This window comes from Boleophthalmus pectinirostris, unplaced genomic scaffold, assembly GCF_026225935.1.
Source record: "Boleophthalmus pectinirostris isolate CB_2022bp ecotype Guang Dong unplaced genomic scaffold, ASM2622593v1 HiC_scaffold_1518, whole genome shotgun sequence".
Classification (NCBI taxonomy): domain Eukaryota; kingdom Metazoa; phylum Chordata; class Actinopteri; order Gobiiformes; family Gobiidae; genus Boleophthalmus; species Boleophthalmus pectinirostris.
This window is the reverse complement of record NW_026571077.1, coordinates 1-25,000: the sequence shown is the minus strand read 5'-3', so window position 1 is coordinate 25,000 and position 25,000 is coordinate 1. Positions and strand designations below refer to the sequence as shown.

Below are 25,000 nucleotides of genomic sequence, written 5' to 3'. Positions count from 1 at the left end.
GGTGTGAACCCACGGTTAAAATATGAGTGAAATTGGCCAAAATGTGTGCAAATTATCAGGCGTCGAAGTTTGATGGTCACACCGTTTGATCTTTTAAAAAGCTTTTAACAAATTTTAATGTCCCACTTGTCTAGATGATACAGAATGATTCTGGTGAGTCTGGGTCAAACGCCCTAGGACGTGTTCGTTCAAATATGAGGACAGGAATTTGTGCCTTCATCGCCAGGTCGCACGATCAATCCAATATGGCCGACTTCCTGCTGTAATATACTTTTTTGTTCCTATTCCCATGATGCATCTGTGTACCAAATTTGGTTTAGCTACACCAAAGTTTTTGTTGGGCGTCCTATTGGCGAGGTCAGATGTTTAGCCTGTCACCGTGGCAACATGATGGGGAAATGGCATGGGGTCGTCCTACACTTTTTTGATCGAGACCATGTCATGAATCTGTGTACCAAATTTTATATGTCTACGACAAAGTAAATTTTGGCACTACCGTGCAATTTCCCTAGGGGGCGCTATTGTGCCCACCTGAGAGTTTCTTATATAAATCTGTTCAGGGTCGGGGTGTGAACCCACGATTAAAATTTGAATGAAAACGGCCAAAGTTTGTGCCAGAATTTGTAGATTTTACCAATGGAGAGTTTATGTCATCGCTATGGCAACGGCATAAAAAATATGACATGGGTGTCATTGAGTTATCAGGATGTCAAAATGGAATTTTGTGCAAAATTTCAGAAATTTTTGAACAACTATTTGGGAACAAATGATTTTCTCACATATTAAATTTTGTTTCAATCTATAGGGGGCGCTAATGTGCCAAATTAATAATTTTCACATGAAGTAGCTTCAGGGCAGAGAGTTTAACAACTGTTTAAATTTTCATTGAAATCGGAGTTCGTTTGAGCAAATGGGAGCAATTTGTAAATCTCCAAAATTGTGTGCATTTTTTGTTGCTTCACTGTTCAGAGACCGTAAGACGTGTGTGAAAAAATTTGGATAACTTTCGATGTTCCACGTCTTGAGATAATGTGGACCAAATTTGAGCTCGTTCGGGTGAACGCCCTCGGAGGAGTTCGTAAAAGCTTAGCCAACTTTAAGCTAATATTACTGCCCCCTAGTGGAGCACACGGTGTTGGTGTAATAATATGTGTAATAATATTTTTTTATATTTCCTTGTCTTGACATGATCGACTTCTGTGTCAAATTTTATGATTGTACCTGCAAATTTTTTTTGGTGTCATTCGTATTCCCTAATGCATTTTTGAGTCGTTTGGGGGTGCTGACGAGCCATTTTATTTATTTTTGGTAAATGAAAATAGCCAAAAGTTAGAGAAGCGCGAGTTTTACCAGATGGCAAAATTTCAGGACTTTTCGTCATTGTTCAGTGGGTGAAAAATGGGTGAGTTGGTTAGGAGAATAACCAACCGATACGAGAACAATGTTCCGCTTTTTTTTGGCTGACAAACTATACATTTTCGGAAACCTCATTGCTACGTGATGGCGAGGGTCCCTGGTCACTACGGGCGAGTCACGTCGCGCCATTCCATTTTTCGGCCACTTGGAGCATCGCTTTGCGATACTAATAGGCCCTTCGCCAGTCTCTGGCACTCGGGCCTAACTAATAATGGAAAAGCAAAGCTAGAACAAAATGCAGTTTAGATGTCCCAATAAGGCAGATTTATTCTACTGAAAATCAATATTCACCTTAATAATATGACATTGATCAACAATATAGTACATTTAATGCAGAATTACAGTACTTTTTTTTAAAAGATTTTTATTGGCATGAAAAATAGTTTTATTTTCGTTAGTATGGTTAAACATGGATGTAAGATGAAGCTAAAAAACTGCTCTTCATATTATTTGACATGAGTTCTTGATTAGAATTTCACAGTCAAAACATGGCTGCTGGGACACCAGAAGACACCATGGAGATGATTTCTCTAGCCTTATTTATACTCATTGGACACTGGACTGAACCTTGGTTGAAGAGTAGGTGAAGAACTTACCATTTAGTTTGCATATAAACTTTGGCCTTCTTTCTTCAGGGAGATAAATTGCCACATAATATACAGGAATACCAGACAGAGCAATGCCGATCCCAATGAGGGAGTTGACTGTGTCCCAATAGAGCGGAACAATGACCAGGAACAGGCTACAGAGGCAGTAGATGTATGGGAAGAACAGACTCAGCTGTAAACAAATTGTAATGTGCTGTTAGTTAATATAAAGCTTTTACAGGCTAAAATCATTCATCAGTGTTTTTTTCAAAGTTGTAATCATATTTTATGAACTCTAATGTGCAGAAATTGTCCCAAAATTATTTCATGCTTACACTTCATGTTCTTCTAGATTTGCTGGGCTGTCTAAGAGCTTCTGATAGTTTATTAAAGAAGACATATTATGCTTTTTAGTGATGAACTATACCATAAGTAAATTATCATTTGACATTTTGCACAGAGGATTGAACTGATAGCACCCTCTTCTTTGTCTTGGCATTTCATTTACATTATTTAATTTTTTAAAATGTCTATGTGTGTTATATCTATTGTCTTCCTTATTGTCTGTTTAATACTAAATAAATAAATACATAAATAAAAATGTCTACATGACATTTTAGAACCCTACATGTATCACTCTCTTCATCTTTCAAATAATCACAAAGGCCAGGGCTATGGGCACGGTAGGAAGTATTTTCTCAGCACTCAAGCATGAATGAAGTACAACACAGGATCACTCAAGCATGCGTGAAGAAATACAGCTTTGAGTAAACAATGAGGGAAAACCATGGTTACAAGCTAATATAAGCTGATATTGCGTAATATGTCTTCTATAAAATATATTTGCTTAGTACCTTGACAGGTCGGTGTCTGTCAGGCTGCGTGTAGCGAAGGTAGATGAGACCAGCCACTGATAGCCCCACATAGAGCCAGTAACTGAAGCTGAAGTAGTTTATCAGCTGGAACACGTCCTCCACACAAAGGAAGATCAAACCCATAACACCCTATGGAGTGACACAATCTTAGAGTTACTTTATTTTGAACATTTAAAATTTTAAGAAAGCACAACCTTAGTCTCTATACTTGGAACAACATTCAAATCATGTACATTTAAAGAAAAAAATCGTTAAATTAATAATTACTACTAATATGTAATAAAGACAAAGAATCATTTTAAACATAACTTTAGAGCTTAAAGAGGACCCCCTCCTCTGGTGGCGCAGTCATTTGTAAACATTCACTATTGCCATTGTATGACATACACTTACATTGAAGAGCAGTGCAGGTATGGGGGTAAATCGCTCTATATGAATCAGGCTCAGACTGTTCGGCAGGTGGCCCTCTCTAGCTCCAACAAAAAACAACCTGAAGCCAAAATAAACACAAAAAGAGAAACACCACTTTATAACATACATCACAATTTTCAAAAAGTTCAATTAAAATAGTTTAGTATTTTCTGTTTACCGTGATGCTGCGATGACAGATGCATTGAGTCCTCCATAACAGGACATGGCCACAGAAATGGGAATGATCCACTTAAAGGGGCCCATGACAGCGTTCCCAAATGTCTGTGTGGACAAGAGTCATTATTTACAGCTTGTTTTCACCTCAGTGAGTCTAAAGGTCATGGTTCAACAACATTATACTTAGCATCAGGTGAATTGTGAGGACTAAATTTGCATAGAAATGTTCTACTTTCTTTTACTGAACTACTTTACAATGTCCATATATGAATCAGTGAGATTTCAGCCCTGTGTATCTAATAGTTTGTATTGTTTTTAAATGCACAGGTTTGCAAGCTCTTACAGTTTCTTACTACAAAATACTAAACAAATATAAAGTTCATTTCAAACAGTAAATGCAAGTCACATATTATTAACCCAAATATGTTTTGTATTATATATTTGTGTAATCTCATTTTGACCTAAAACTTTTACTTCAAAATATAAACATCTACCCCTAAATCCATGAGACTGATCTTACCACAGCCACAGCATCACTGGCGAGCAGAGAGGGCATGTCCAAAACCACGTAGTACGCCACATTGGTCAGCAGGTAAATAACCGTCACTATGGGCATGGAGATGGCAATGGCCAGGGGAAGGTTTCTATAATTAGATGACAAACCACAGTTGAATCACATCTGTTTTTATGTTATCAGTGATGATCTAATTTGGGCTGTGCATCAAATTACTGAAGAGTCAGTCATTTCTAATAATCAATGACATGTTCTTTTGTCAGTAAAAGCATGTGGTTTGGGGTTTAGACTTCAGAGAAATGCAACTATTGACATTCAAAATTCATTTTCTTAACTTTTTCCACCCTGCGCTAATCTAATTATTAACCTTGATAAACAGCAATGACTTCATACCTCTCTGGGTTTTGTATTTCTTCAGTGACAAAGTTGAGTGTGTCCCATCCGGAGAAGGAGAAGAGAGCAGAGTACAGGGCCAGTGCTAAAGCCCCTGGATCAGTGTTTGAGTCTTCAAATGGACTGTCAAAGCTCTTTGTTTCACCTGTGGCCCAAATATAGGCTTTATTAACTGTTCAGGCCCAGCCATGTCAGGCATGATGCAGACCTATACGAAAACTCACCTGTCAATATTGTCAGAAGACCCACCACAATAATGAGAAGGAGGGCCAGCAATTTGGCATAAGTGAAGATATCCTGAACCAGAGTACCCCACTTCACATAGGCACAGTTAATGAAAATAAGCATGCCTGCACAACAGAAACAATATCTTAAAATGATAAAGAAATATCTGCTTATGTACAAACTAGTTATATTGTAATTTTACTTTGATTCAAATAATTTTTTTACAAAAATAAATACAGAATATGCATTTCTTTGGAGTATCTTCATAACAACAGTTATTCAACATACATTTTAAAACACATACTTAAATATATTAGTTCTGGTTTAATGATCAGAAAAAAGTGAAATGAATTGCATAAATATCACTTCACAGTTACACTCTTATTTGAAAGACAACAACATAACAACATAGGCTCAACACATTAGCTCTTTTTGCAGCATTTTGAGTCATTAAAAACAATTGATCTTTACATATCTTCAGGACTACATTTATGATATTATCAGTACTTCAATATGTTGCCTACTTCTATAGCTGTGTTTACATAGAGAAGACTCATGCCAGAGGTATGCTTGCTCTTTCACCTAAATACCATCTCAACTTCTGCCACACAAAGCCGACATGTAGTGGCCTATAGACATAACTAGTGTCACTTGGTTCTGCTTTTAGATTGAAATTATTCAAGGGCACAGTTAGAGTTCATACTGAGGCTTTTGTAAATGATGAGCTATTGAAGGTACGTAAGCTAATAGTTGGTTTGTTGTTAATGATTACATAGGTGTCAATGGTGAAAAAGGCTTTTTGTGTCAGGAAAGCCATTCAGCATGTTTACTTAAATTGCCCTTGGGATCAATAAAGTATCTATCCATCTATCTATCTACATTGTAATATCTATCTTCTCTTAAGTGTAGTTTGCAGATGTGTTGTATCAGGAGGACCTTTCAGTGTGTTTAGATTACTTATAATATTTTTTGCTTCTCAATCTCTGTGTGTAACATATGTGTAGTGTCAGTGCTTCTCACAGAGGCAAGCTGCAGCAATGAGGCGCACGCCGTCATACGGGGGCTGGCAGGTAGGGTAGAAGGCCTCCACCAAGTAGTTTGCAAAGGTCAGGGAGATGATGGCCTGGCTGGCCGGCTCTACCAAGAGAATAGACGTCCAGAGGCGAATGAAGGCCAGAAACCCACCAAAAGACTCAAGGATGTAGGCATATGAGGCTCCAGATTTAGTGATAGTGGTGCCAAGCTCTGCGTAACACAGTGCCCCAAACACAGAAAACAAACCTCCCAGTGCCCATATGAGCAGAGCCAGCCCGTAGGAGGCGCTATAAAGGAGGACTCCCTTTGGAGAGACAAAAATTCCAGAGCCAATCATGTTTCCAACTATAAGACAGATCCCATTGATGAGCGAGATCTCCCTCTTCAACTGCATTTTCTCCTGTTTGGGGTTCTTCAGGTCCTCATCTGACGGGGTCCGAGCCCGAGGACAAATGGTTTGGGACACAACCCCCATCGTATGCCTAAAATCAGCCAGCTCCAAAGGAGAAACTGAGAAAAAAACACATACAAAATAAAAATGGTAACACTTTATAATAACTATTTACTATTTACAGCCTTAATAATGCATGAAGAAACACTTAATTCATACTGATCAAATAGTTTTATTAAGAATGATTCAGGATTAGTAATGCTTAATAAAGGCCATTAAGTAGTTACTAAGTCTGAATCATTCTTAATAAACTACAAGTTCATTATGAGTTAAGTCTTTGTTCATGCTAATAAAGGCATAGTTACCAAAATAAGAATAGACCATCAGTACTATCTACAATGTGAACAGCTGTAGTATAGAAAAGGCATAACAGCTGCAGGAGATTAACACCCATTCAGTAAACAGTACTCTTACCTATTTGAGAAGCAGATCCAAGAGAACCTCCTGTGCTTCTTATGGACCAGCTTTGGAGAGAAGTCACATCAGCGACGAAGCAACAGGTCTGAAGATGTTGCAATGGGCACAGAATCCAAGCACAACCACTAACAGTGTTTTTCTCAGTCCGCACAACTGCACTCTCGAGTTCCGTACTGGGCTATTTTAAGAGATATGCAGTCCTCGTCTCAGCCCCCAGACAACATTTAGACGTACAGTGGCTTTTCCTGGGTCAACAGTTACATTATAAGAGAATACACTTGTGTAAACAAAATGACAATGAAATGGTAAAAAAGACATAGCTAAGAAATAAAACATAGCTTTTTATTGACTAAGAAGATGTAAGGTTGATAAGGAAGCTAAGGTAAGGTTGTACTATTCAAAAGCTACACATGGACTTACTATGACAATGATATCTAATTGACATCTTATTACTTAGACATTTTTTTTTTTTACAAATAAACAAGAATGACATAATAATATGTATAAAAGGGCAAACAGTATCTATAGTACAATGTTACGATTTGTGACAGCTTTCAAGGCTCAGCTCAGTTGAGTTTTATCTGATGTTGAAGGTTAAAATACTTAAGATTGAGGCACAGTTACTGAGCAAAAGGCAGTTTTGTGGAAGCATTCATCTTGTATTTGTTCAGGTTCTACTGTGATGACTCAGCATTCACTGCACCTACCCCTAATAATTTAATTATGTTTTGTTTGATTAAGGAGCACTAAAAACTGTAAACTAGAAGCTATAAAAACATGTATTGCAATGTTTATTATATTCATTGTATTTGGCACAGATTGTACATAGTTTAATTTTACTATACAAAATATGATGATATAAAATCCCTCTACTGAATGTCATTTCCTCAAACCAACTAGTCCAGCCCAACTCAAAACCGAAAGTGAAACTAATCTCCAGTGAACAGGGCTGGTTCATGGTTCAATTTGTTTGTTTACTTTTGGGTAACAAAACATTGGTCAGTTCTTTGAGACTGTCAAGTGCAGTTGTGTGGTTAAACAGTCTTAGTGCAAATTAATATACTTTAAATATACATAAGGAATTATATTCATGATGTGCCAAAAGTATATAAATCCTGCAGAAGACAGACGTGTGGTATTAATAATGTCAAAGCGAAACAGAAACATGGGTTTCAGTTTCCAATAAGTTAAAATGCTATTAAAACTACATTATCTAATCTGACACTCAGCTTTTAACCATGGTATAACAGTAGAACACATGCCTGAAGTTGGATTTTGATCCAAGAGTAATCTTGCCTAATACAAAGGTTACCAAAATGTAGATTTAAAAGCTGGAATAATAATAAATAACATAAGAGCAATTACACCAAAATGGTAGATTACACAAATACCACTGATCTATTATTATAGTTGGGTTTAATCTTTAGGCAGAAACATGTAAGTAGAGCAACAGTCAGTAGTGTAAAGTTTGTCGGTGCTAGTTGCTGCTACATATTCCTGGACATGGAGGAGAGAGACAGCTGAGAGGCATTAGATCCAGTGGGCGAAAAAGAGGCAATTTCAGGCGGATAAGGTTTCAGACCCATTTGCTTGTTGAAATACAGTTTGGATACAACAATGCGGCAGAAGTCCTCATTGTGTCTATGGCAGTTGTCCAGAAGCTTGCGAACCTTTGCAGTCCTTGTCAGTTGGTTCACAACCAGCTCGTAGTCCTCCTGCATAATTAAGCCCTGAGCTATGAGGGCATCCAGCGTCTGGTGCAGACATGCATCAGTCATTTGCAACACAATCTCCTCGCGACGGGAAGCAATCCACTCTTCAATTGGGCCTCTTAAAGGTGGGGACTGCCGTGGCGGTGTGCAACAATCTACATAAATAGAACAAACAGACTTAGAAAGGCTAAATAAACATTAAAATAATACATTATTAAGATATGCCTTCAAATGTCTATTGTTTACCTGTCTGCTGTGGTCCTGGCTTGAGTACATTGTTATCTGGCTGAGTCGAACACTCAGAGACAGGAATGTTTAACTTGATGTTCTCGGGGCTCTCATGTCCGTTCAGGTTATTGGTGGAATCGGGGGATTTCAAGGACTTCAGTGACTGAGGTTGCTCTGGGGCAATGAAGGACGACGGCAAAGCTTAAACAAAAGAAAGACATAATAAAAATTGTAAAATACAAGTATTCATTGATGATGTCTCTGCAGTGTCTGTCATTTATGTTCTTGTGTTACCGTCAGGAGTATTGCTGCTGATGAGAAAGCCTGGTAAAGAGATTTCAGTCTCTGGTGAAGAGCAACAGCCTGAGCCAGATGGAGGCCTTTCCTGGTAAATAACCACAGACATATTATTTTAAACTTAAGTGGTGCTTATACAACTGTAACTTAAAAATGCACACCACTTACCATGGGGTTGTGTCTCAGCATGTCTTCATCACTCCTCTTAGGACAGGGAAGTGATGGAGAAGCAGAGCAAAACTCTGCCCTCCTCTATATCAATAGAATAGAACTTTTTATGTCTCTAAAGCACATTTGTAAACACAAGATAAGATGTCTCTTTACTGACCTTTGACCTTTTGAGCTCTAATACTGCCTCCAGGAAGTCAATGTCATCAAAGCCTCTAACCATTGGCTCCAGCTCAACCAAACACTCTGAAGGACAAAAACATGACATAGTGAAACAGTGTTATCGAATCAGTCTATACAGGTTAACCACTCTCACTTGTTTAATAGACTCACTGAGAAAAGACGGCCGCTCATCTGGGTTCGCAGTCCAGCCGCTGGTTATCAAACTGATTAGTATCTCTCTGTTGGGAATGTGTGCAGGAAGACTGTCTAAGCTTGTGTCAGGGCGAGTACCACGGATCACACTGAACATTATCTGCATTGGGTTGTTCATCTCTAAATCACAAAATAATTATTTACAATAGCTCCAGTAGGGCCATGGTAAGTTTACACAGTTGAATACACACATACCATCATAAGGGATCTGCCTGGACAGTACCTCCCACATGATAATTGCATAGCTGTAAAGTCAAAAATAAAAACAGAAGTTAAAGTGACGTTTTCTTTAATATCAGGTTTTCCCCTAAAAAACAGAGGGACTTTTACAACTCGCTGCTTTAAAAACTGGACAAACTACTTTGAGGAACTGACTCACGCATTTTGGCAATCCAACTGTATTGCAAAATAACCTCTGAGGCATTACCAGAACAAAGATTAAATAGGACATCACACTTCCTTATTTTCAGGTTCGTAGTGCCTGATATGCTTATAACGTAAACCCAGGATCATTGACAGCCTGGTTTCTGTTCATTTGAGTTAAATCAAACACACAAAAAATAATACACTGTTTAAATAAAAAGTGTAGATGAGGTCTAACCTGTACATGTCATGTTTTACATCAGCACGTCTGCTCCTGTTATTGGCTGATGGCTCGTACTTCTCTGGAGGCATGTAAATTACTGTGCCTCCCATCTCTGTGGGTTTGGAACCAGAGCCTTTGCTAACTGACAAATGCCGCCATTTTGAAAGACCAAAGTCAGCAATCTGGAAAGAGGAACAAAAGTGAGAGGTACAAAAGTGTTACTCTGGGTTAAACATGCTGTTGCTACTGCTACTGCTACTGCTGCTGCTGCTGCTGTTGCTACGGGAGTGGGGGGTGGGGGTGTCAAATGGAAGCTCTGTCTATTAATTAATATTAGAGCGTGGCCCATATGAGGCTTCTTCTCAAATTTCTGTTTAGTCGAGGCTGACTACTACTGACCTTGACATGGTATTCTCCATCTAACAGAATATTTTGTGTCTTTAGGTCTTGATGTAAAAGGGGAGGGTTCATGTTGTGAAGGTAATTCACTCCAAGAGCGATCTCATACAGGATCCTCAGTCTTAATGGCCAAGACAGTTCAGGGTACATGTCCTTCTGTGTGGAAAGAAATAATAAAGAACATGCATTGTAACAAACGGCATGTAGTCAACCTTGCTGTTACATTTTCAGCATTAATATTAAAAGGCACAAAGTTTAAATGCGTATAAATTTCATATGCTATTGTGTTCAGAAAACATTCAAACCTACAGCTGCAATTCCTTGTCTACAGTTCAGGGTTGTAACAAAGTACAACTAGGACTATGTTGAGACAAAATAAAGGATGCAATAAAGATGCAACAGCAACACTGACCAAAATGGGTGTCACTTACACAGTATATAATAGGTGTAAATGCATATAGTAAATATAGATGTAATAAACATTGGATGGTTATATTATTTGTCTAGCTTATTTTGAGCAAAAGTACCTCATGAAGGAGCAGGTCCAAGGAGCCATTGCTCATGAACTCAGTGACAATGCAGAAAAACTCAGGCTCATTGCAGACACCAAAAATCTGTATGATGTAGTTAAACCTGGCCTTGTGGAGCACCTCGGCTTCCTTTAACAAACTGTTTCTCTCTCTGAAACACAGCACATTTTTCAGTTGTTAAAGAAAATGCAAAGTCACAATATAATAAATGTTATCATTGCCATCATTGTCAAAGCATGCTTTACACGGACCCTGCCTTACTCGCGTTGATAGAATAATTGCATGGTTACAGGCGCACTGATCAGAGAAGGGCACATACCTCTCTCCAAACGGGGAGTCCAGCTTGAGGCACTTGATGGCCACTGTGGTCCTCCAGTCCGAGTGCTGCGCCTTGAACACGGTTCCGAAACCGCCTCTGCTCAGGTAGTACAGGTCGGTCAGCTTCTGGTAAGGGATTACCGGTAAAGTGCTCACTAGACTGCCCAGATTCAGACAGCCCGTGCCCGCCTGTGCCTCCATGGCGCTATGTGGGCTTCTCACTGGCACTGTCTGTGTATTTATCATTCACTGGAGATGGCCTTAAAAGCAGAACTGCCCCTTTTGGCAAACAATGAGGAAGCGCTCCTCCATTCAGCAAAACCTACACGCCGCCGCCGTCATGTCGTGCTGCTTGCTAACACAAGACAAGCTAACTGTGCCTGGGAAAGAGAGAGCCCTGCACATAAAACTTAACCGAACACATCACCCAAATGTATTATTTCGTACAAAATACAATGATATAAAAGTATTCTCGTTGTTTATGTCCCGACAGCAGATCGGATCGTCTCAGAGACAGAACCAGCTGCGCCGCCGCTGGAGCAGGTGGGTTTGTTATGGCTGATGACGTGGAGGAAACGAGTTCATGACTGTAGAATTTTTGAGTACTAATAGTCTGTAATGAACACATGTTACGATTATGTGCATTATATTGTGTACTTATTTCGACCTTTACGACTTAAAATGTAATTTGCTACAAAAAAGTCTTATAGTTTGTTTCGGATATATCTCTTCTTTTTAACTGGTTACAAATGTGCTGTTATCACTGCTAATTCCCCACGAAAATGAACGCATCACATCACTAGTGGTCACGCTTGTTGTAACAGGCTGAAATTTCCCAGTGTGGAGTTTCCAACAGTCAAACATGGGTCAATCTTCATGAAATTTGAAATACAGGATAAGCTTTTCGTGAGATAAAAAAAAAAAAAGATTTCACTGGTACCCATTTTCTGGATTTTAGACCAACTTCAGACCATCAGGTTCCACCACACTATTTCTAAGTTTCTCTTGTGTGTGTGTGTGTGTGTGTGTGTGTGTGTGTGTGACATAAGCAAAGTTACATAGTGCACCTTTAATTAATTAATTAATTAATGTATTATTTATAATAAATTATTTTCTAATAAATTTGATTAATACATTTTGCATTTAATATTGTTCTATCATACAATTAAAGTACTCTTATTTCCCTTCACATAGAATGATAATGTCTGTTTATAAACTTTATTTTTATCTAGGGTTAAAAAAGATTCAGATTGTATTTGTAATTTGAAACTTACAAAAAGGCGTGGACAAAGTGCTAACTAGAGCTGTTTTGCATGAATACACAGTTAAGTGTTTTTGATGAGGTAGCAAAAGTAGGCCTATAAGAAACACTGCACTCACACCTGAATAAGTTACAAGATCATGGTGTCCCCCTGTGTCCCTGTCCTTTTCCCAGACAACTGGATCAAAAACAGGTGGTCTTCACTACAGAACCATTCATATGATGAAGATGTGCCTTCACTGTGTGTAAAAGGAGGTGAGCTACCTTGTCCCATATTGGAAGGTAGTACATGTGTGGAACACGGATCATCTTCAGTGTTGCAGGCAGGATATTCTGAAGGATGGACCTCAACAGTACTAGGCTACAAGATCCTAGAGAAGAGGAGCAAGTTTACGGTACTGAAACATTCTGCTGTATTATAACAATATTTGCAATAATATTATTTATATACAATAACAATAGGTTCTATAGTATTCCAGCATGTTTCTATCCTGTGCTATAGGTTTATAAGATCTTGGTAAGAGACAGTAAAGAAAGTTGGATAATTTTCAGAAGATACACAGATTTCTGTAAACTTAACAACAAGGTAAACTAAACATGAATGCAGCAGGTTAACTGATGCAAAAGTACACAATGTACATGTAACACGTTTGTGTATCTTGTTGCAGCTTAAAGAGTTGTTTCCCAGCATTCTTTTGCCATTTCCCCCAAAATGCAGGTTTAAAAATACCTTTGGAGGGGATTTTCTTAAAACTAGACAAATTCAGCTTCAGCTATTTCTGGAAAAGCTGGCATTACACAAAGACATGTATAATTGGTAAGTGTTGAGGAAGTTGGACTTTGTTTTACTATAGGTCTTACCTCATGTGTTTTTCAGTGACATTGTGCGACACTTCCTTCATTTGGTCAACTCTCCAGATCTATTTGAAAGTCTAGATGAAAGTCGGGTGAGCTCACATCTCTCTGAGAATGAAAAGCAATACCGAAACGAGAAGTCTGCTGTCAGTAATTTGTTGATGTTTTGGGAACAGGCCTTTTGTGAGTCACTGGAGGAGATTAACCATCGCCTCCAGAGGGCGCTGTCAGACAAACAGAGAGAGGTGGACGTTTTGAAGGAAACTTTGGAGAAGAGACAAAATCACTTGGAGCATCTGATGAAGAAAATCAAATGATATTATTTTTACACAGGGCAGCTGTGGTTCAAACATTGTGAGGTAGGATATTTTGAAGTTTACACAACCAGATTCATATACCTCTGTATTATTTTATTTGGGGTTTTGTGGAAGTGTGTATTATGGATCCAAATAAAAGCAGAAATGTGCACCTGAACAAAGGAGGAAGTTTATGATGTTTTCAGGGGGTCCTTGGGTGAGATAAGATGTCTTCCTTCTCTCTCTGTTAATTTTATGGTACTAATGTAAATACAATCCAACAGGTTAATTTAAATTTTTATGGATATTTCAACATCTCACACAATTTTACATAGTAGACAACTGAAAATTGCATTAAACCACTCCTGAGTTATATATTTAATTCAGTGTAGCTGCAATGGACCCTGTTTTGGACTAAATCATTTTTATTAGGCTTCTCAAGTTTCACTTTAATAAATTCACCTTTTTTATAAAGACTGTGTGAACTACTGTCTGCATCTTTCATCCATGTTTACACATCGTAGGCAGGGGCCATTTAAAAACCTGATCAAGCTTTTAGCATCTGACAACACTGACACACATCTGACATTTTCATTGGAAGACATATATATGAGGTTGCATGTGTAACCTACAACTGTGTAAGCAAGTGTAAGCAAAACTATTTTAAATATCCAAATGTTCACAATAAGATTTATTATAATACTAGTCAGGGGAGACAGCTCATGCACCAAACGTCAGAAGCCTGGGATCTAAAAGAACAGAAAAAACACGTCGAAAGCGTAGCATACATTAATCTTTGAAGATTTTCCACTTGGAAAACGGGATAAATTTACTAGAACATTCACACCGATAAACCAATAGAAAAAAACAAAACAAAACAAAACAAACAAACACACACACACATGTTTGGCATTTGTGCATATTTTATGCAGGCTGATGAGTTACAACAAAATCAGACCTTTATCTAATTGTGGCTCAATAGCAGAAAAGGCTACAGTAGGTCACGCAAACTATTATGACTATTATGATTATGATTCATATCATAAGCATAACAGTGATGTATAGTTTTTATTTCCAGATTTACAGTGACCCTGTTTCTTAATGAGAAGATGGCGTTGCTATGGCAGCCTATGTACATCCTTTGTTGTGGCCGCGCGGCTTTACGCGTGGGCGGCGCAAAAAGCTCGTGGTGGACAACTGCGTAGTAGTTTATAAAAAAGGTTACTGACTTCACACAACTAAAAGAAAAGGTGAATCACGGAGGTAGTGTGGGTTTGGTTACAAGGAAAATCCAGCCATCAGTTGCACCTCACCTCTTGAGCTGCAGTCTTGAGCTGCAGAGTCCATCACCGCAATGAGGCGCGTAGCGGGAAAACACTTGTTGTGCCTTCTGCTGATCGCCTTCCCTCTGGCCTGGGCAGTGTACACGAAGAAAGACGCCAGGACGACTGAAAACGACACAGGTCAGTCTTTTATGACCAGTTCTGGATTGCTGTTTCAGTAACAGATTTTCAAGTTACATTTGCTATTAAATAATTCGGTTAAAGTGCATATGTTATTTTAAAAAATATTTTAGCACGTGATTAGCCAAGGCCTATCATACCTATCATCTTTGATAGAGTGACAGTCTGTGGGTACCATCAAAGAAAAGATTTGGCTTTCCAAGTACCACCAGGCCTAAATCTAGTGTTAGATTATTTTCGGTCTGATCTAGGGCTAATACAGGTCTAAATGCGGACTGCATCACTCCCACTATAGTTCTAAGAAACTATCCAAAGGAGGACAAAAAAGTGGACAAAATGAACTCTAAATTAGGCAAATAAACAGACTGAAGAGCTGTCAAAGTTCCAACCTGAAGCAACTTATGCTACATGTACCACAGTTTGACAATCACATGTTTTAATTAAAAACCTATACAGTCTAACTATTTGGATTTGACCAGTTCTCCCGTTAAGTCACTTGTACTTTAAAACAAGTAAATGAATGTTTTGTTCAGATCAAAGCCCAGAGTCTGTCAAAAATGATGGACAACTCTTAAGTAAGTGATGCTGAAGTCTAAAGTTCATTATGGGCTGGAGTTTTGTCTGGAGTTTTGTCTGGAGTTAGACACAAAATGAAAAGTTTGGACTATGGCATCTGGCAAGTCATTATAGCTCTTCTTTCTAATGTGAGCTTTAGGGACCTCTAAAAACGTCTTAATTTATTATAAACTTTATTTATACATTTTTTTGCAAAAATGAAAAGATATTTGATAAAAAGAATGGACAACACAATGGTTTGTATCTGACCAATTGTGCCTACAAACATGAAACATTTTACGTTTTCCCTATAAAATTGATGTCTTAATGTGTATAATTTAAGTATTGATGGACAGATCCAAATATTTGCCTTATTGAAAGATTTTCAACTACTCTAATAAAAGCAAAATGATTTTGAATACGATTCATATCCACCTTGTCTCCAAGAGCATCTGGATATTGTTTATTTGTCTCCTTTAAACAAGAGCTTTGATTTGGCAGTGTCTTCAGTGATGGACATGTTTATGTTGTGTAATGATTGAGGAACATTCATATTTGGACCACATGGTGCAATTCTCCATCAGCTGTGGGACTGCCTTTTAGACTCAGGACATGAATCAGATGTATACCCTCACATGCCAGGGATGTCATATTAAATTAAGCACATTGCATAAGTTGTCTCTCTTTATTTAGGTTCAAATGGAAAGGATCTAGCTTTTGAAATAGCACTGTCTGGTTTAATGTTGTTTTTCTGGATCAAGTAACACAGCTCATTGGAAACCTATTAGTACCAGGTGTAACCCAGCCTACTTCACAAATTGCCCTCAGGAACTGACCAAAATTACATTCAGAATGACCAGTACTGCAGCTACCACCATTGTCAACCACAAAAAGATGTAACAAAATAGCATCTTTATCGCTTTTCATTTACTTAATTTTTCATCTGAAAAACTGTTGGACCAACAGTGCAATATTGCACTTCTTTTTACATAAAGTTGTTATTTAGTGATTTAGACTAGTTTATGGTCACTCTTTCAACTGTACTCTAGGTGTGTTTAAACCCTTCATCAGGGGTTCAAGTCTGAGTTACTATGGAAATCTGAGAGCAGCTTATATATCACATATGGTTTGCACGTGAGCACAATAATTTGAAATACTCAGCTACGCCCACAAAACCTGACATGGTAACAGACGAGACTGATGGCTACGTAAATAGCATTTGAAGAACAAATTAGCAGGGCATTTTTATTGCAAGACAAACAGATAAATGTAAAGACTTGCACGTGTTGTGTTTTGTCAATTTTATATTTAATTTTATTAAATGTGTTTCTTGTATCTTTAGTTTGGGGCCAGGGAAAAAACAGACGGCTGTTTGCAAGAAGAAAGCTCATTCTACAACAGGAAAGACATGTTCCTGTAAGTATTCATATAGCAGTTTCCTCATATTTGTAAAAAGTTTGTAAAATATTCAAAATTTCATAGAATTCAAATTCTTCTAAATTCATGTCAGACTCTATGCCTCCCTACTACTTAAGACTCAGTCAAAGACACAGAGGTTTAGAACAGCCTCCCAGCTTCTATCAATCTCACATTAAACATATTTAAAATGAACACTGGCTCAAGAGAAACCAGATCTGTACTCAATAAGTGTTTTTTTTGTGTGTTTTTTTTTAACTCTAATGTTGTTATGTGAATACTGTTGTTTGTTATTTGGGCTTCAGACAAAAAGTAGCCATTGGGCTAATTCTGTCCTATTTCATTAATATACATTGTCCCTTTAATGCAATTTGTTTTGTTTTTCTCTCAAAACAACACATTTGTACAAATGTTTCACACATGCCTCTGTGTGGGTTAAATCTTGATTTTTTCTGATGTGTGTTTAGCAGAGGCTGCACACGGCCCTCCTGACCCCTCCCCGTCGTTGCAGTCGTCTGATGGAGAGCTGCTCCAGTCGGACCCTCTGCTGTGACCCCTGTGCCTCCTGTCGCTGCCGCCTCTTCAACACCATCTGCCACTGTTGGAGGACCAACCCCCTGTGCCTAAAGAGGACTTAGATGGGCCTATAGCCCAATGTGAGGCCCAGAACACTACTGTACACTTTATCAACTTAATCTTTATCACACAGGAGGGTTAATACAAGCCAGTAAAACATCTGGAAATCCAAGTAACAGTAATATGGACTGGTATATGTAATTTTCATAATACATTTTCCTTATGTAATTTCAACATGAAAACTAAATAATGCATCATTTGGAAAAAAAAAACATGCTAATATTATTACTTCACATGTTTGCATGTGAGGATTGTTTTCACACAAGGCGATCACATTTATCTTAATTAGTAAAGAAAGCACCACTGTTTTTATCTTTGTAAGGTGGACAGGGTAAGTAAATCTAAAGTAAATATGTGAAACAACACTCGCACGCACGCACACACATATAATTTGACCAATAATATACATCTGGTTTTTGTCCTTAATTTAGATGCGTGTGATACTCAATGTATTTTAACATCAGCAGTTTAATGTGATATGTATTATAATCCTATTAAAACCCAGATACTGATCATGTTTTTGTATTAGTCTGGTTTCTTTATCTGTTAGACTGAGCAAAGACAATATTTGCATACTCATACCTTTGGTCCACTCCTCCAGTAGCAGTTTGATGAATTAGTTTGAGAGTGATTGGCGAAGGTATCTGTCTGAAGCAGTTCATCAAAACAGTCTTCAGCAAGTTTTTTAACATTTAATGGTAAATGGATGTGTATAGAGGGAAACATGTTAAACATCCCCTTCTTAAAACACCTCAGTTTAATGATGACAAATGTTGCACTGATTCATCGCCAGTTTAACATCCAAATCTAGTTTATTTACTAGTATATAGCACATTTTATAAACAAAACTGTTTCCAAAGGTTGCACTTATAATATATAAGATAACACTAAAAACAACAAAAGGTATACAACAGAGGGTATAAATACTCAATTTAACCTTGCCATTCCTAAACAAATAAATAGGAAATAAAAGCAAACTCATAAAATAGCAATAAAAAAATAAAAACAATAAAAAAATTATAACTAATATAATATAATAAAAATAAATAAAAGACACCAAAGATCACACAACTCATGGGGTGTTAAAAGCCAGAGAATAAGTGGCTCTTAGTTTATTAAGCTTAGTTTATAAACACACACAAGAAACATGCCCCATCCTAAAATCAGCCTAAATAGAATGGAAACAGTTTTTAAGGAAGTCAAGACGATGCGTGACTATTACTTGAGGGGAAAGCAGAAGTTAATATTTTATTTAAATCTAGTTGCTCTTGCAGATAATTTCATTTAGCATCATGGCAGTATGTCCAGAACTCATCTTTAACACAGATCATGGATATTTGGAGGGTCTTGTTCGTGGGATGAAAGCTGGGATCCTGTCACAGACTGACTATCAAAACCTGGCCCAATGTGACACACTTGAAGGTGAGGTCTTCATTTAGTATGAACAGCTACCATCTGAGAGCATATAGAGCTACATTTTATCATAAGGATCCCTTTTGTACAGGTTTTGTGCTGTGCATGCCAATTAACATATCAGTTAAGATGAAGACCACTGACTTGTACTCTTGGGTGTCCAATTTATTTATGAATTTTAATAGAATTTGAGACCCAATGGATGAAAATGAAAATTTAGTTAGTTTTCATCTAAAGATTTCATTCTTTTTTAATGAGAACAAATTATAATAAATAAATAAATAAATAAAATAATGGTGGAATATTTTTAGCATGTAACCTAGCCTTACATGTACTACACAAAAAAGCATAATTTGCATAAATCTGTTCTAAGAATTTGAAAGGTCACCTGGTTTTGAGTAAAAAAATGCAACAAAAAATCTGGAGACAAATTTGATTAGTCAAAAACATTGTCATTCTCTAAGGTCTTTAAAATGAGGTCATTTTTGCAGATCTGAAGCTGCAGCTGCAGAGCACAGACTATGGTAAACTCCTGTCCTCAGCCGGTCAGGGTCTGTCTGTGTCTCTGATGGACTCCAAACTCAAGGAAAATCTCACCACTGAATTCAGATGTTTGCGCTCCAATGCCCTGCCCCAGCTCTCAACCTTCATGGACTATATCACGTAAGATACTTTCCTCAAGGTTAAGTTCATAGAAATAAGAAAAGGGGTAATGCTGTTATATGGTGGTTCTTTTCAACAATCGCCCACTATGCAAGAAAAAGTACAAATATATACAAATTTGAATTAGGAAAAGAATTAGTAAAATATTACATGTAAACATACAAGTTCATATATAGACTTTCTACATATTGGACTGATCAATGGATGTAGGTTTTACGGTAAAAAGGTTAAAATTTAAAGAGAGATAGCTTCCATGTCCTCTCATATATATACTCCAAAATGTTATCATTGTGAATGTATCAGTTTATTTGCAAATATCCATGTGTGTTGCCATAGCTACAGTTACATGATTGACAATGTGGTGCTGTTAATCACTGGGGCACTGAGGAAGAAGGAGGTATCGGAGCTGTTGCCACGGTGTCACCCGCTGGGTGTCTTTGACCAAATGGCTGCAGTGGGCATCGCACGCACTCCCACTGAACTGTACTCTTCCATCTTGGTCGACTCCCCTTTAGGTAAGAGCACAACTCAGGAATAGAGATTGTCACAGAGGGTCAAATCTAAGAAATATAAAAACAACTGTAACTCAGCTACATGTAATCAGTATTTCAAACTCCAAAAAGAAAATATTTCTTCAAATTATTACAATATAAATGTTGATTTGATCAAGTTAATCACATGCAATAGTTAGATAATCTGTGTGGGTGAAGTGTCTTGCCCAAGAACACAACAGTATGTAGTACAGCCACTCTTGCCCACCAATACCTGGTATATAATCAAAGAAGGCTACTTACCTGGCTCAAACATGGTTCACCTCTAAGATCAGATTGGGCAGACTGGGCATTCTCAAAGTGGTGATATAGTCTGTTATAAAAGCAGTGCTGAAGTGAGTTGCTAAGGAAGGACTAATGGATCAAATCATTAAGTAACTTTGACTCTGAGATTTTTGACACAGGCTAATCATTTTCATTTGTTTCCTGTTAGGTCAGTTTTTCCAGGATGCTGTGACTGACAGCAGTCTGGATGAGATGGAGACAGAGATCCTGAGAAACAAATTGTATAAGGTAACTATTATTATTATTATTAATAATTTTATATATATATATATATATATAAATGTGTTTCTCACCTTCCACGGTGGTAGGTCTCTCTCACCCTCATTGAGCTCGGGTCCTCTACCAGAAGCCTGGGAGCTTGAGAGTTCTGCGCAGTATCTTTTCTGTTCCCAGTACTGCACTTTTCTGGACTGAGATGTCCATTGTTTTTCCCGGTATCTGTTGAAGCCACTCTTCCAGTTTGGGGATTACAGCCCCGAGTGTCCGATCACCACAGGCACCACTGATGCCTTTACTTTCCAGGCTCTCTCCAGCTCTTCCTTGAGCCCCTGGTATTTCTCTAGCTTCTCGTGTTCCTTTTTCCTGATATTACCATCGCTTGGTATTGCGATGTCCACCACCACGGCTCTGCTCTGTTTCTTATCCACCACCACTATGTCTGGTTGGTTCGCCATCACCATTCTGTCATTCTGTATCTGGAAGTCCCACAGGATCTTGGCTCGGTCATTCTCCACAACCTTTATATATATATAATATATATATATATATATATATATATATATATATATATATATATATATATATATATATATATATATATATATATATATATATATATATATATATATATATATATATATATATATATATATATTATTATTATTTATTTATTTATTTTTTTCTTTTTCAAGGCATATTTAGAGTCCTTCCATGCATTTTGCAAAAGCATCGGTGGTCCCACTCAAGACGTTATGTGTCCTGTTCTAGAGGTACAACACTGAAGTCGATACGGCCAATATTGTGATGGGTGTGTCTTTCTGTGATATAGTGTGTATTGGTCAGGAAAACCTATAGACCAAACATAATTTTCTTTGAACATAAAAGTATGCACCACTATATTATAAACTTTACAAATCATCACATATATTTTAGTGCTTGTGGACAATAATTACAAGTACTTACATTTCTTTTAAACGTGCATTACATAACTTTTTTCCATGGAGGGTGTGCTACCTTCTTGTCTCCATGGACATGCCTTTGCTTTTTCTGGACTAGCATTAAAGTTATCTCTTGTATTTATTAAATTACAGCCCTGTAACTTGACCTGGTAATGTCACCTGCTTGTCTCCAGGGAAATAGTTAGGCTTAATGCCGTACTGTGGAACTTTCCAGAAAAAGCTATTTCAAGTGACCCTCAACTAGAAAAGTTCCATAGTGCACCTTTATATGTTACCTATTCAGAGTTGTGTTTTTGCAGTTTGAAGCTGATAGGAGAGCCTTCATCATCACAGTGAACTCCTTTGGAACAGATCTGAGCAGTGCAGACAGACATGCACTCTATCCCACTTGTGGTAAGCTTCACCCTGAGGGGCTGCAGCTCCTGGCCAAAGCAGAGGACCCCAGTCAGGTCAAATCTGTGGCAGAGTGTTATCCAGTGAGTGATCAAAACCCTATGGCCCATCTATCACTGTTGTATTTATTTGTACATGAGTGAACCTAAACCCTTATACACTTCCCACAGGAGTATAAAGTGGTGTTTGATGACCCTGAACCTGGATCTGATTACAAGACCTTAGAAGACAGATTCTTCAAGCAGGAGGTAATGACAAGTCGTAAATATTAACACCTCTGCTCTGGTTATGCAGTGGCATATTCCGATAATATTTACAAAAATATTTTTTGTATAACCCTGTAGGATGTGTTATGTTAAACAGTGCTACACTACAACTTACTGAAAAACTGAGAAATGCTATGGATCAATTGATATCTCTATTACCTTGTGCTTTTCTATGTGTCCTAGAAACAATCTGACCATTCATCAGTTATGGTTTCTTGGTCATTCAAATTCAGATAAATGGTCTGTTGGAAAGTATATTGTCACACTAAATTAATTGTTTTTGTTCAGCATGTTGCATGATGTAACAATATCAAAATCTCTCCGTATGATATTTTCATGATATATACATCTCACGGTACAATATATATTACAACATTTTGTGGAGGCAAACAAAACTGTGAATATGCAATTTTTTTTTCTTAAAATACACGACTTAATACTAAGAAGTAAGATTTAAGGTGCTTATAACAGTTATTTCTTCATGTAGTCTGCTCTGAAGTGGAGCAAAGGATCATGGTCTATGCAACTCCCTCTGCTTTTTAGCTTTTGTTGCACCATAACTATTAATTCAAGCAAAGAGACTTATATATAGATATTATTGTGAGACCTGACAACACGATATCAAGATATTTCGGTTATTGTTACATCCTATATTAAAAGATTTAAGCTCAGCCTAATCTCTCCAAAATCTGTGCCAGTTTAAACGTAAACAATCAACAACAAACAAACAAACGTGCATTCTTTGAGGTCTCAAAATAATCACACGGACAGGATAGGACGTTGTGTATGTAACATCTCAAGTCTTTAAACACCACGTATTTCTGTCCATGATTAATGTGTAAATTCTTGGAGGGATGCCAATAGCATGTTCTCTAACTATAGCAATTTCCTGCTGTTGTTGTGAGATTCGTCACTGTGGTAACCTTGGTGATAACACTGCCCAGTTGATCCAATGTAAAAAGTGAAAGCTGTATCCAAAAGGGCGCAGACTAAACATGTGTATGTGTTTATTTCAGGTGAAGCTGAATGCACTGGCTTTCCTGCAACAGTTCCACTTCGGAGTATTTTATTCTTATATCAAACTAAAAGAGCAGGAGATTCGGAACATCATATGGATCGCTGAGTGCATCACACAGAGGCAAAAGTCAAAGATTAACAGTTATATTCCCATTTTCCAGTGAAAATACATGATGCTTTCACAGTTATTTTCACAAGATGCTTTCACAGTTATTGGCAGAACATGAACAAGCAGTCCTAAAAAAACAAGTAACAGTATAGTATAATAATATGAAATTGTTTATTAAGAATGATTCAGGCTTAACTTATTGTTTATTAAAGGTCCTATATTACACAGAATGGATTCTTGTGAGCTTCTCCTCAAAAACATACCTGCACTTGTGTTTTGTTTCATTCATACATGTTTGAGTAATCCTGGTTTATTAGTCTGTAGTCTCAAAAGCTCAAAATGCTCTACTCCACCTTGTGGTGTCATGAAACTGTAGTTTTGACGTTAACAGCTCCTTTTACGTTTAGTTCAGTAGAGACAGGAAAATCCAGGGATGAACTTTTCCAAATGATTCTAGCAAACCTGAATGGAGTTTAAAAACATAGTGGAGCACTTCCTTTATTAGTGCGTGACATCACAAAGTGGAACAGAGTGTTTACTGTTTAAGAGAAGAACTCAGCCTAAATATACAGGGTTTGCATGTTAAACTAAACACAAGATCAGAAAATATGGGCCCTTTAAGAACCACATTAGCTTCTGCAACAGTGTCAGCTTCTCTTCCTGAGGCTAGTAACTACTTATTTTATACTCATTTTGAGGTTAGGAGTTAGGGTAATAATGAAACAAGCCTGAATCTTTCTTCATAAACTATTTCTTCATTATTATTATAAGTCATTTGTAAAGGCTATTCAGTTAAACGTGTCATTGTTATTAAGTGTTATAGAGATAATATATGCTGGTGAAGAATCCAGTGGCGTGAAAAAAGAGTCGTGTTTTTGCTATCACCAATGTCTATCCCTGAAATAACAAAGAAATCAGTGAACATGTTTCAGCTAGAGTCACATAAGACATAGTTCTGGGAAAAATGAGCTAAAGGGACTCCACTGGCACATGGACAGGAACTTACTGAGTTTCATCCGCTAATATGATAAAATGTTGTATATTTAAGGCTTTTACTACAGTGGAATGGAACTAGTACTAACTTACTGCCTGCTACTACTACTATAGCTTTTCTGCTGCATGCCATTAGTACTATAACCTCTAAAACTGAAGTCCACATCAATATTATCTATATGTAACTTGCATCATGTAGTGCAGTAATTTAGGTTGTGGTGATTCACATAAATAATATTTTGTGGTACACTTTCTTTGCATTTAATTAAAGCCAATTAAAGCACTATCTGTACGTTTTTTTGTTTTTGTTTTTTTTTTTTACCAGAAGATGGCAGATGTTAAACCTGTTCCCCCTCTCCTCACCTGGCCTTTGTGTAGGCTCACGTGCTCTCATCTTCTTCTGCTAGGCCAAAGCTGGTACACTGTCAGACAGCAGAGAATGTGAACTCTAAAAACAGCTGAGTCATTCTAGATTAAAGCTGTATGCAAATAAATAAGACCGGTCCCATTGATGTTTCGCACCCAGAAACATGAAC

General features: G+C 37.5%; 5 protein-coding genes across 7 annotated transcripts; 3 read left to right on the top strand and 2 right to left on the bottom strand.

The window, feature by feature from the left end:
* Positions 1–1,144: 1,144 nt before the first annotated feature.
* On the bottom strand, positions 1,145–7,115 carry LOC110173383 (Y+L amino acid transporter 2-like). The gene is made up of 9 exons (XM_055151291.1): positions 6,499–7,115; positions 5,619–6,143; positions 4,598–4,723; positions 4,374–4,518; positions 3,987–4,110; positions 3,468–3,571; positions 3,272–3,368; positions 2,858–3,007; positions 1,145–2,196 (listed from the first exon to the last, which is right to left on the bottom strand). The coding sequence occupies exons 2-9, from the start codon at positions 6,106–6,108 to the stop codon at positions 1,963–1,965; spliced, it is 1,470 nt and encodes a 489-aa protein (XP_055007266.1). The 5' UTR covers positions 6,109–6,143; positions 6,499–7,115; the 3' UTR covers positions 1,145–1,962.
* Positions 7,116–7,269: 154 nt separating this feature from the next.
* On the bottom strand, positions 7,270–11,671 carry LOC110173454 (receptor-interacting serine/threonine-protein kinase 2). The gene is made up of 11 exons (XM_020939456.2): positions 11,116–11,671; positions 10,794–10,947; positions 10,267–10,422; positions 9,883–10,049; positions 9,477–9,526; positions 9,240–9,401; positions 9,067–9,152; positions 8,907–8,990; positions 8,736–8,826; positions 8,460–8,642; positions 7,270–8,368 (listed from the first exon to the last, which is right to left on the bottom strand). Exons 1-11 carry the CDS (start codon positions 11,358–11,360, stop codon positions 7,989–7,991), a joined length of 1,758 nt encoding a protein of 585 aa, XP_020795115.1. The 5' UTR covers positions 11,361–11,671; the 3' UTR covers positions 7,270–7,988.
* Positions 11,407–13,802, top strand: LOC110173395 (sorting nexin-16-like). The gene is made up of 8 exons (XM_055151290.1): positions 11,407–11,459; positions 11,608–11,657; positions 12,550–12,630; positions 12,691–12,770; positions 12,878–12,961; positions 13,044–13,192; positions 13,253–13,322; positions 13,407–13,802. The coding sequence occupies exons 1-8, from the start codon at positions 11,407–11,409 to the stop codon at positions 13,545–13,547; spliced, it is 708 nt and encodes a 235-aa protein (XP_055007265.1). The 3' UTR covers positions 13,548–13,802.
* Positions 13,803–14,785: 983 nt separating this feature from the next.
* LOC110173544 (agouti-signaling protein-like) lies at positions 14,786–18,094 on the top strand. Of its 2 annotated transcripts, none has more exons than XM_020939572.2 (3): positions 14,786–14,989; positions 16,887–16,960; positions 17,431–18,094. In XM_020939572.2, exons 1-3 carry the CDS (start codon positions 14,881–14,883, stop codon positions 17,596–17,598), a joined length of 351 nt encoding a protein of 116 aa, XP_020795231.1. In that variant the 5' UTR covers positions 14,786–14,880; the 3' UTR covers positions 17,599–18,094. The 2 variants fall into 2 exon arrangements, with proteins under 2 accessions (XP_020795231.1, XP_020795230.1); XM_020939571.2 differs by having other exon boundaries at positions 17,428–18,094.
* Positions 18,095–18,849: 755 nt separating this feature from the next.
* On the top strand, positions 18,850–24,698 carry LOC110173394 (V-type proton ATPase subunit d 1-like). Of its 2 annotated transcripts, XM_020939393.2 has the most exons (8): positions 18,850–19,018; positions 19,501–19,672; positions 20,009–20,187; positions 20,657–20,736; positions 21,420–21,497; positions 21,986–22,162; positions 22,250–22,327; positions 23,362–24,698. In XM_020939393.2, exons 1-8 carry the CDS (start codon positions 18,889–18,891, stop codon positions 23,524–23,526), a joined length of 1,059 nt encoding a protein of 352 aa, XP_020795052.2. In that variant the 5' UTR covers positions 18,850–18,888; the 3' UTR covers positions 23,527–24,698. The 2 variants fall into 2 exon arrangements, with proteins under 2 accessions (XP_020795052.2, XP_055007267.1); XM_055151292.1 differs by lacking the exon at positions 21,420–21,497.
* Positions 24,699–25,000: the final 302 nt, after the last annotated feature.